The sequence below is a fragment of the Oratosquilla oratoria genome, chromosome 7 (assembly GCF_046742065.1).
Source record: "Oratosquilla oratoria isolate Oo_2021 chromosome 7, ASM4674206v1, whole genome shotgun sequence".
NCBI classification, from domain to species: Eukaryota; Metazoa; Arthropoda; class Malacostraca; order Stomatopoda; family Squillidae; genus Oratosquilla; species Oratosquilla oratoria.
In genome coordinates this window covers 63,583,457-63,595,956 of record NC_134783.1, presented here as the reverse complement: position 1 = coordinate 63,595,956, position 12,500 = coordinate 63,583,457, and the positions used below count along the sequence as shown (strand labels likewise).

At 39.7% G+C, this 12,500-nt stretch overlaps 1 protein-coding gene across 1 annotated transcript in view; it reads right to left on the bottom strand.

The window, feature by feature from the left end:
- The window catches only part of LOC143026825 (galactosylceramide sulfotransferase-like), a 7,209-nt gene extending 3,228 nt beyond the window's left edge, over positions 1–3,981 (bottom strand). The window contains exons 1-5 of the mRNA XM_076187602.1: positions 3,863–3,981; positions 2,424–2,594; positions 1,961–2,059; positions 1,001–1,147; positions 55–192 (exon numbers count right to left, since the gene is read on the bottom strand). Of these exons, the coding sequence (XP_076043717.1) occupies positions 55–192; positions 1,001–1,147; positions 1,961–2,059; positions 2,424–2,594; positions 3,863–3,955 (648 nt within the window). The 5' untranslated portion in view covers positions 3,956–3,981. The remainder of the gene's footprint in view (positions 1–54; positions 193–1,000; positions 1,148–1,960; positions 2,060–2,423; positions 2,595–3,862) is intronic.
- Positions 3,982–12,500: the final 8,519 nt, after the last annotated feature.

Below are 12,500 nucleotides of genomic sequence, written 5' to 3'. Positions count from 1 at the left end.
AACCGGTGTTGTTGTTTTTTTCCACATTCCACACATCGAGTCATCTACACTTACGTTCGAATTCCTTGCATTCAGTTTCAATGCAACAACATCCTCGAAAGACCAGCACAAAAGATTCTTTAACAGAACTAGAGATTCATCCATGCGCTCAGTAACCATCACAAAATCAAACTGCGAATCTGCAGCCGCCACCTGTAGGTAGAGAAATATGTATGTATGTATGTATGTATGTATATATATATATATATATATATATATATATATAAAACAAACTACAGCTAGTATGCATTTGGTAGCTGCTGACATATGTAACAAAAGAAACAACATGTGGGAATGAAGCCTTTGTCAGTACGACATATTGTTTGTTCGAGCTATATCAAGTACAACAACAAAAAGTTATAACGGAGAATTTATATGTGCGACGTTCCGCTTGTTAGAGCTTCATAAAGTAAGATTTTTTAAAGATTTTATAAAGTAAGATTTCATATAGTAAGATTTTAAATAATATGAGTTCTGTATGTTACATTTACTAACAACAATCCTGTTGAGCACCCTATGTACTTGATAAAGCTCTAACAATCAAAACGACGTAATAATAAAGATTCCGTCCTCATATTTGCTGTTTATTTTGATACGAGCAAATTACAGTTACATGACAAGAATTGAGGCAAAATATTTCGTTCAGTCGTTATAACGACTCATTCAGTACAAAGGTTAAGTTCTACCTTTGGGGATCCTTCCCTAATCTAACATAATGTGCTCATGCCTAAAATTACGCCTGCACAAGAGATAGACACACTTTTCGAACACTTGAACATCACTTTCTCCAATATGTCCCAAACTTAAGCAAACTCATCGCCAAGATTTCATTCGAGAGGAGGTAAAAATTGGCCGTCGTATGAATTAACTCTATCTTTACACAAGACTTTCACATGAGCATACTAATTCCAAAGATAGTCTTCAGGGTATTCATTAAATCTTTTCACTTTGTCTTACATACCAGTTCATGTACAGCTGTCATGTTGTCCATCTGCTCTAGGGCGAGTCCAAAGTCCCAGGTCATCTGGTTGAGACCAACAGAGCCCATGCATCTAGGTGAAGTCCTGTTGTTTTCCCTGAGGTACTTTTTAATTCCTTCTTCGGTGTTCTGGAAAAGTAGTTCTCCAACATAAAAAGGCATCAGAATCAATACTAAAATGATTAACCAAACTCCTTTGCACAGGGGAAAGGAGAGGGCAAGAGATGGGTGTAACTGGAGAGTAGTTGTGAACAGATGAGAAATTGACCAGGTCCAAAGGGATTACTTCTTGTTACAAAGGATTACATCACACAGCTCTGATGCAACCCAAAAGTCTCCTTAACCTATACTTTTATTATTCCCGATATTACATATGCTACTATTACTAGGCAGCAGGGCACAGCAATGCCACAGCACAGCCACAGCAGGACCAGCCGCCTCCTTTACACAGCAACCCTCCCACCCCGTCCCCTCAAGCGAAAATAGAGAAGAGGAGGAGAAATCCCGTCGGGCTGCGTGCATTGGTTCTGACCCAGGCAGTGAGTAGGGGACAGGCATGAACCTTCATCCACAAGAGCTGCCTAGTGTAGGCCTTACGGTCTCTTGCAGTCTCCTTCGTTCTTATGTTCCTATGTAAGGAGCCAAGAAAAAGGTGAAATGATTGACGGGTGGGATAGAAGTGAGATCGGTTGTGGGGTGGTGGTATGCCTTGGCTGGTCATCTCCCTTATGATGGGGGGAAAGGCATTTTGGTATACAGACATACAAACTAACTCTGTTCCTCCATTCCTGAAGCGCAGTTACGAGAATCTCAGCAAAGTGAATGTATGAAGCAAACAGTGAACTACCTACAAGTAGTATTCCCTTACATATAAAGTAGGGACAGCTACCCAGGTGGCCCTTGTCAAACAAATTAGCAGTATTAATTCTACTGAAGACATACCTGGCCCATGCCGATGTAGTTGTAGAGAGACTCGAACTGAGAAACAGGTTCTCTGACGATGGTGATGTAGATGGTGTCTTCGGGCATGATGGACACAACCTGGGGGTAAATTCGTTCTCTTACTTTTTTCTTTTGTCGAGCAGGGAAGAGAGAAGGCAACAGATAGGGCTGAGTGGAAAATCGTTGTGGACAAAGGGGAAGTTAACGCGGCCCTGAGGACTTTTTTCTTGTCTCATCTGTAGACGCTGGAGTGAAATAGCGGGCAGGGTCGCCATGTAATGAGGCTGTGGGGGTAAACCAGCGTCGGCAGTCGTACCCTAATGTGGAGGTGTTGTCTCTTGCTGCATTGTCTCTGCCTCACATGAAGAGCTGAGATGAAAGGGACAACAAATGGGCGTGGAATGGGTGAAGGGTGGGCCTATGCTTTGCCAGAAAGAGCCTTTTGCTATACGTATGTATGTACCTCTTTGTGGTTCCACTTTGCATGCACAGCAAACACGTTGTACCCAAGATCATGCCAGGGCATATCTTTCGCCATGTCAGCGGCAAAGGGGATGCGCAAGTTGAAGAGATGATTTCCTTTTGGGCAGACAATGCGCAGGTGGTGATGCCAGGCATAGCGGAGCAGGATGTTCTGTTGACAGAAAACGGAGGTAAGGAGCTGTCAGGGTATAAGTGAAGGTCTTTGGTGTAATACAGTTGTTCGCAAACTTTTTTAGGCTGGCACCCCATTGGTTTTTAGGTGAATTCTAAGCGTTCTCTTCCCCCCCTCCCCTCATATACATATATACATTTTTTTCTCTGACTTTGGACTACGTGACAAAACTCTCCACTCGTTCATAATTCTTGCATCAGTTCTTTCCTCTATAAACAGCATAAACTATTTCACTTAATCCTCTGAATTGCATGAAATTTGTAGTTGTTTGTATCAGTCTACTGCTGGCTGAAACTATCATTACAAGAGTGACGAGCCCTTCTTACTACACAATGGGGATCCTTCTTCAAGACACACTCCTCTTGACAAGAGGCACTATTGTATCGATACTCAGTTTGATAGACTTCATTTTCTACTTAGAAACAACGAGACCACATCTGTTGCAAAAATCTATCTAGACAATCTGGATCTTAATCTCGCGCCTTCTTCAAATGATCTACAACTGGTGAAAACCACATGGTAGAGGATTGGCGTAAAATGTGACTCACCACATCCTACCCTAATAGGGCCACGTTTAAAGATCCATATTTTGACAATTAATAGCTAAGGACTGGACATAGAATACTTTAAACCCGTCTGACTTATAAGCATAGAAAAAGTAATTCATCACGAACATATCCTGTTGCACCAAACAAACATTTGCACGGATGATGACGTTGGCATCCAACCTTTTAACATGTAGGAGTAGTTAGATTTTGCTGAGAAAACATGAGACTCAACGTACTTTACGACCAAGTCCCAAGTTCTTTAGTTTGTTTTCCCATATGTCTTTTAGGATCATCCTTTGATCTTGACTCACCATTAAACATTCGGTACTCAGTCTAGAGTAGACGCCATGTAGATGTGAAATTAACAACAAAGCGTTTTCTCAAAGGGACTTCACCTGTAATTGAGATAATGAAATCGCCTGGTAGAAGCCTACTCCAGGAGGCGCTGAGGAGCTGCGGCCTAAGTCACCACTTTTGCCCCATCATGCTCTTTGAGAAATCTTGGTGCAGGTAATCAACAGTCATTAATGTGAATCGGAGAGGAGTGTGGGACTCGAACCCACGTCTAAGAAAATGCGAAACCAGCCATTCCGATTACGCCACCAGCAGTCACGTTTGGTATACAAATCGAAAAAGACAATGAATTATTTTCATTTACGAATTTTAATTGGATAATGTGATGCACTGCTTAATCTTTACCTGAACTGTAGAGGAGGCGCACTTGTGGTTTTTAAGAAAGGCGACATTGGAGACGGGAGAACAGTTCCTCTCGGTGTTCATCCAGGCAAACATGTCGGGACGCGATGTCGTTGTGTGGATTACGCTGAAGTGATTAGATACGAGTGATGGAAAAGAATATATCAGGGTTTGATAAAGTAAGATGTTGGTGATTCGGTATTCGTAGGGTTTCGGACAATGGTCAGCTTTCATATTACTTTTTGTTCTTCTTCCTCTTCTTCTAAGAGTTCATCTTTACAAGGAAATTATTTGTAACAACATATCGTCAGAAAGAAATTATATCAGCGTTACTGAATATCAAAATAAATAAAATCATTACTTGCCTCCTATTTCCAGACGGCAATTGATTTCCCTTCTTTTTAGCTTGAAATATACAATTTCAGTTACATTATTTCTCGCAAAGTTAGTTATAAACAAATAATTAAAGCGTTACATAATTTCAGTTCCATTATTTCCCGTAAAGTTAGTTATAAGCAAATAATAAAAGCGTTATCTAACATTTGAAATTACAAAACCGATGCGTAAAAACACAGCGCACCGACTCTGTTGTCATTAACCAACTCAATCCCATCCTTCATGAAAGTGGGGAGAGCCAGAAAGAGCACATCGACGACTCCTCTCATCATTAAGGCGTGTTTTATATTCTATAGATTTTGACTTGAGTCTTTTGGCGCGTCTCGGCGAGACCGCGCAATTGCCACATCACTCCATCACTCTCCTCAGAGGGGTCGCTACCTCTCTTTCTGTCTGTCTCCCACTTCTCTCTCTTTCTCTCTCTCCATCTCTCTCTCTCTCTCTCTCTTTATATATATATTTTATATGCATTAACAGCATTAGATTGCACTGCTAAGGACACAATAAGTAACAATGTTTTGTGGGTGGCATTCTGTTCGTGTGTGCGGGTGGTTTTCGGTGGATTTTACCTGTCGTCTGAGGTGGGGTTAAGAATGAATAGTTAAAGTATTGCATCAAGAACGCGTTTTTGTGGGAGGATTTACGCAAGTTTGAATTAGTGCAAAATGTCACATTGAAAGTTGATGACAAAGAAAACAGGAAATCTGCAGAAAAGTTGGTACGGATTGCCATGGATGAAACAGGTAGAATCAGGTTTCCAGAGGAAGTTTGTGATTTGGTCGAAACGAGGGATGAAGTAATCGAAAAAGTTCTATATTGACCTCGAAGCTAGCGCTGACTGCTATCTCCATAAAAAGAAATTAATATGTCCTAGAAACGGTGGCGTGGATTCCATAAATAAAACGATATATCAAAGACTCAAAGGGGGTGAACATATTTACAGGAGCGAGGATCAACCAAAAGGAGTCGACGACATTGAAATTGAAACCTCGGTCTATAGCAAATCAATTCGGCTTCTGTCTCGTAGGATGTATTATCATGGTGACGCAAAACATGTATCCATCTAAAATATGTAACGGGACGCGTATCATGATTTCGAATCTGGCAAAGAATATAATTGTTGGAAAGATTTTAGGTGGGGTTTATAACGGTGTTCAGGTGAATATTTCAAGGATCTCCCTTGCATCCAACGATACGCCCGTCAAGTTCTCTCGAAGACAGTGCCCCGTCAAATTAAGCTTTACTATGAAAATTAACAAACCACAAGGGGAAACCATTGGTAGGTGTGGATTGCTGTTGTATATATCAGGCTGTTTTGCCCATCGGCAACAAGATGGGAGTCTTTAATTATCTTCAAAGGTTATGAGAAGTCCAAAAAATCAGATGGTGAATACGTAGTGAAAGATCCAGCAACCGTGGTGTATCAAGAGATTTTTTTTTCCGAAATGTCATTCATTCTGGAGGGAGTGTTTGAAGTGAAAGGTTCCCATCTTATCGACAACGACTAAGATCCGGTAATATCAGAGGAGGAACCTGAACTGGGGCCTGTTGAGATACCAAATACAGCTTCTAACGGTAATAATTTTGCCGGATTATGATAACTTGATCTACGAATCGGAATCTAGTGAATCTATTCCATTAAAGGTTTGGGAAAGGAATTTTCAGGAAAAAGAAGAGATGAAAAAAAAGGAGAGGAAAGAACGAGAATTTATGCAAAAGAAAGAAGAAATAAACAAGGAAAAGGAACAAAAAGAACAAGAATTCATGCGAAAGGAAGAAGAAATAAAGATAGAAAAAGAAGGAAAGGAAGGAGAACTTATGCAAAAGGAAGAGACGTATAAAAAAAAAGAAATATCTCCAAACATACGGCACTAAAACGGGTTGCTGAAGAGTACATGAAGAGTTTTTCAAGTGAAGAGTCAAAATAAAGTCATTACGTTTATTTGTCAAACGTAGGATAAAGACCGAAGGCACCCAAGTCCGAAGGCCGCGAGTGAAGCGAACAGCGCCGCAGCCCAAGGCACTCCGGCGTAGCCGGGGCGGGAAAGCCAGTGCCTTGTGTATATATATATATATATATATATATATATATATATATATATATATATATATATATATATATATATATTAAATAAAACTACAAAGTAATTTCGTAACACATTCGTAAAATTCAACAAAGACCCACTGTGTTGGATAAGAAGTAGAGATTTACACGCTAGAATGAAAGAGCATAAGAGCTCAGATACGCACAACAAAATTCCGCTGTTTTCGAACACATGGACAAAGAAGACCACTGTATGGATTGGAATAAGGCAATAATTATTTTCAATTCCAAGTGTAGTTTCAAAAGGAAAATAATAGAATCTTCTTTGATTAAACAATTTCCTAATTTTAATATCTCAAGTGGACAATGGTCACCAGACTGTATTACTACCTGGGCAGTCAATAAATTATTACCATCCTTGGTGAAGGCGGGTGACTTGCCGCGCAAAGCAATAGACGCCACTTGAGCCCTGTCCATGTTTCTTCTCTTTCTCTGTATATTAAACATGTATTCCACCGAAGATGATCACAGTCTGTGATCGAAACGTAAGGATATCGTCTACTTCGTTTCTTCTTATCCAACACAGTGGGTCTTTGTTGAATATATATAAATATATATATATATATATATATATATATATATATATATATATATATATATATATATATATATATATATATATATATATATATATATATATATATATAACGTACAGACTAACAGTGAGACAGATCACCATGAGTAGGTCATCGCAATATGTGTTTCCTTGGGCCGCGCCAAAGGGCTCAAGTTAGAGTCGATAGAGTATAGGTTAGGTTACGTTTTCTTAAGTTAGATTAGGTTAATTTCGCTTTTGACTCCACAAAATAAAATGGCTCCCACTTTTTGTTGCAATGTATCAGTTTGATTAATTTCACTCTAGATAATGTTACTTGTTTCCGATTATTTACTATTTGAAAAACAGAGAAAAAGATCACATAAACAAAAGCAATATGGCAAGACTGATCAGCGTCCGGGACCTTAGATTTACCAGTAGTTCTTTAAGATGCAGCTCACAAGTTATGAAAAGACCATTGCAAGTATCACTGATTATAGTACAAGTCATTGAAAAATACGGTATGCTATATGTAGTGGTGTCTCATCAATCTAGTTAGATAATACACGTGAAAAATGGATTTGCCGTTGAAACTCACCAAGTAAGAAGGTATATTAACAAAGGGAAGTGCGTAGAAGAAGGTAAAGTGAGACTCAACCTATGAAATAGGTAATGACTAAAGCCAAAGTGGGACACTAAATGGTTTACTCTCCTAAAGAGAGAAAGGAAAAGATGAGGAAGAAGAGCGGAAGAGGCGAAGTATTTGAAGACGAAAAGTTTGGGAAATGACTGATGGAGACGTAGAGGTAGTGAATTGACTGAAAGGGAGAAAGTAGTTTAATCAGAGGTGATGGGAGATGAATAAAGAAGCAAGAGAATCAGTCTAGAATATACAAAAAGTAACAAAAATAAGAGAAAGGGGTCAAATTAAAGAGAAGAGAAGAAAATACAAATATATAGAAAGGGGAGAAGACCAGAATGTAACAAAAGTAGCAAACAAAAGAGAACAATGGAATGCATTGCAGAAAAGTAAAACTTTAAAAATGGAAGAAAGTACAGACATTCTTAGGTGACTATGGTGTAAATAGGTAGGCCACGTCCACTGGCAGGAATCAAGGAAGTTTCTGTTCTGATGCCGGACTTTCAGCGTGGGGCGAGGACAGGCTATATCGTTGAACTCGGTATCAAAGAAGTGCAAAATGGACATCAAACATCTCTGAAGAGGAACGACAAAGATAAGAAAGTATTAAATAGATAAGATGGGACGTCCCTTACCTGATGTTCAAAGGCAACTTTCTTGTTTCTTCAGGGAAGATTGACAATTCCTGGCTCCACATGAAGGAAAGAGATAGAAGTAGGAGGAAAGGGAAAAATAGGAAGAGATGTAGATGCGAAACATGGTTAGCAAGTATGGAAGGTTTATTTCCAAAACGATACATTTTGGGGATATCTTCCGTATCCTAACTTGATTCCGTTGACTTCTTTCCAGGACAAACCAACCACGACGTGTCTTTGGTAAACCTCTGAAATTTATGAAAACTTTAGTTGAAAGTGGCACTCATTGTACACAGAAAGAAGGAGTGTAAAAATGTAAAAACTTCGAAAGTGATAGAATGCAAAATTTCATTAGCGGAAATGTTTGATACCATTGTAAAAGGAATGGGCTATCAAATGTCATGTTATTATAGAATAGATTTATATGCAAGTAAATTTCTAATGAGAGAAATTCAATCTTACCCTTTGTCCCTGACCATAGCAATATAATACTTATCAAAAGAAACACCACGTTTGGACGGAGCCTTGTTGGCATAATGTTTTGCTTGTTCGAGTTTCATCAAGTAGAAAGTCGTAGCACACATGTCTCTGAGAATGTGTAGGAGGTCTGAGGGGACTGGGGAAGGTCACTGAAGTTTTGGAACGGTTAAGGGGGATGAGAAACGATGGAAAAATCCGGAAATGGAAGGAAGAAGGTGAAGGGAAATTTGTCCACTGTTGATGAACAAAATCATGAGTGAGAAAATAAGATGAAGAGGACAACTAGGGATAGCTTTCCAAGACATGGTTTACTATTGAAAGCAAAGCAATTACGTGAGGTGAAATGTTAAACTTGCTTCTATTTTGTTGGTCCATGTTTAATTCCTGGATGATGGCTGATTCCAAACATTTTCTCCAGATTTTATCAGGCTTGTGTACCTGTAGCTCTGCTTCCTAGTCCATCAGGTGTTTGCTACTGTTCCAGTGTTTAATACAAGTGTTGGTGGTGATATCATGTCGGACATCGTACCAATGTTCTCCTCGGTTCCGGGTTTTCAGGTCTCGTGCTGTTTCCCCAATGTAGGACTTGTTACACCCTGAGCACAGAATCCGATGAACACCGGCTTTGCCGATGATTATTCTCGTTCTTGTGATGTCTTTGACTGCTCTACTGAACTGGAACACCACATCCAAATTGCTGGTATTCAGTGTTTAGACAAGGTTGGTGGTAATGTCGTTGGTTGGCAAAATGTGTCGCGTGGTTGGTCTGCTTCGTTGTTTACGGTCTTCCATGACCTTTGTTGCTTTTTTCCTACATTAGTCGATTAGGAAAACAGCGGGTTTTTTTCTGTTTTAAAACCTCTTTGGTGTAGCAGCACTCCTCTTCACTGCTTGTCCTGAGTGTCCTAGGGAAGAAACCTATCACTATTCCTTTCTTTACCCTGATGTCATGGTGTGAGCAGAAATTAATTAAATCATCTTTATTCGTAGGTTTCCTGTAGACTTTGAATTTCAGCTGGTTTCTATGCTTTGTGATGTCTAGGAAAGGAAGGGAGTCATTATTTTTCTCTTCCAAGGAAAACTGGATAGTGATTCTACTTCGTTCAGTACAATTTGAAGGCTTTGGAGATTTAATCATTTGGGTATGGTGAGCAGGATATCGTTCACGTAGTGCAGGGGGGAGGGAACAGTCATGATGGACAAAGGGGGTGGATTATTTGTGATGGATAGCAAGTTGTCTGACCTGTATTTTCGTATGAGTTGATAAGGGGGAGGGTCATTATGTGTGGGCTGGGTGAAGGGCCACATTTTTATCAGGGGAAAGTGTCCTTTGGTGTAGATATGTATGTATGTATGTATGTATGTATGTATGTATGTATGTATGTATGTATGTATGTATGTATGTATGTATGTATGTATGTATGTATGTGTGTGTGTGTGTGTGTATGTATGTATGTATGTATGTATGTATGTATGTATGTATGTATGTATGTATGTATGTATGTATGTATGTAAGTGAAGAGATAGCTAAACGTGTGGTGGAGTGGAAGGTGGTTTCTTCAAGGTTAATGTGAATGAAGGTGAAATTAGATAGGGAGATGTGGGTTTTTGTAAGTGCATATGGGGCTGGTAGCAAGAAGAGTGTGGTAGAGTGGAAGGAGGTTTCCTCAAGGTTAATGTGGATGAAGGTGGAACTAGATAGGGAGGGATGTGGGTTTTTGTAAGAGTACATGGGGCTGGTAGCAAGAAGAGTATATAGGAAAGGGAAAAATCTTGGATAGATTTAAATGAGTGCACAGAGGGTTTAGGGAGAAATGTCAATGTAGTGATATTGAGAGACCTTGATGTTTGGATAGAAAATGAACCAATAAACGGAGTGGTTAGAAAATGTGGAGTTCCAGAAAAACATCGTAGTAGAGAGTTGGTGGTGGAGATGTGTCTAGAGATTTGATGATAGCAAATACAGTGTTTAGGAAAAAAGTCAAGCATAAGTACACATGGGAAAGGGTGGTGGATAGAAGAATGGTAGATAGGGCATTAATGGACTACATAGTGGTAACTAGGAGAATAGTAGGAAGAGTTAAGGATGTACATGTTCTAAGAGGAGAGAGATAACTTTATGGTGGAAAGTAGGTTGAGAGTGGAGGATAGCTGGAGAAAGAGGAAAAGGACAGAAGGTAGAGAGGTGCTTAAAGTGAACTGCTTAAATGACAGAGAAAAGGAGGAGTGCAAGAAGAAGCTAAGAGAGGAGTAGGAGGTAGTGAAGGATAGAGTAGAGACAAGAGATGGTTCAAGAAGGGAGTTATAAGTTGTGCAAATTTGTTGTGTGGAACAAGGAGAATGGGAGGAAATAGAAGGAAGGGTAGTGAGTGGTGGGATGATGAAACAAAGAAAGTTGTAGAAGAGAAGAGTTGAGCATTCACAGATTGGTTGCAAAATAGGACGAAAGAATCATGAGAGGTACAAAGAAAAGATAAGAGAAGTAAACCATAAAATAAAGGAGGTAAAAAGAAAAGCAGATGTGAAAAAGGGTAAGAGTATGACAGAACATTTTGAAAGTATTTAAAAGATGTTTTGGAAGAAAATCAAGAGGGGAAGAGGAGGCGAATCAAGTAGAAAAGAAAAGGTGATAGGTGCAGATGGAGAAACGATAACGGAAGAGACGGCAGTATGAGGATGATGGGAAGAGTAGTTTAGGGAGTTGCTAAATGTGAAGGAGGATAGGGAAGGAAAGGTAGTTGCTGTGGAAAGCACTGAGAAAATGACTGTAATGAAGAAAATGGAGGAGAAATAAGGAAAGATGAAGTGAAGGCAGCTGTTAAGAAGATGAAAGCAGTTAAGGCACCTGGGCTGGATGGATATCATGAAGAATGTCTTAAAAAAAAGGAGGTGCATTGATGATGGACTGGCTGGTGAGGTTATTTAATGTTTGTTTAAAAGAGGGCAGAGTGCCGGAGGATTGTCTGCATAGTTCCACTTTACAAGGGAAAGGGGGGACAAATGTGAGTGCAGTAGTTTCAGAGGGATCGGCTTGTTAAGTGTAGTCGAGAGAGGCTTATGGGAAGGTCTTGATTGAAAGGATTAGAAGAGGACCAGAATGAGTAATTGGTGAGGAACAGTGTGAATTTAGGACAGGTAGAGGTTGCGTGAATCAGATTTTTGTGGTAAGAAAGATATGTGAGAAAGCTATAGGAAAAGTAAGGATGTTTTTGGGAATTTTATGAATTTGGAAAAGGCTTATGACACGGTATACAGGAAGGCACTGTGGAAGGTATTGTAGATATATGGGATGGGAAGAAAGCTTTTAAGAACAGTCAAGGGTTTTTACGAGAGTAGTAGATCTTGTGTTAGAATCAGAAATGGGGAGATTGGTTTGAGGTAAAGGTGGGACTTTCCCAAGAATGTGTTATGTCACCTTCGCTGTTCAATTTATACAAGGACGGGGTGGTGCGAGAGGTAGATGCAAAGGTAATGGGTCGGGGATTGGAGGTGGTTAAAGAAAATAGAGAAAAATGGGAGATAATCCAGGTGTTGTTTCCTGACAACGCTGCACTTGTAGCAGGATCATGGGAGGCATTGAAGAAGTTAATGATAGAGTTTGGGAAGGCGTGCGAAAGAAGGAAGTCGAAGATAAATGTGGGTAAAAGTTAGGTGCCGAGATGTATTGGGGAGAAAGTGGCAGCAGACTGGAAGTGAGTATTAAGGGAGAGAGACTGGAGGGAGTGGATAGTTTTTAGATACTTGGGTGTGAAATGTAGCGGGAAAGGGAGGAGTGGGGGTGGAGGTAGAATGTAGATTGAGAGAAGTATAATGAGAAATAAACATTTAGGAATGGATGCTAAGAGGAAATT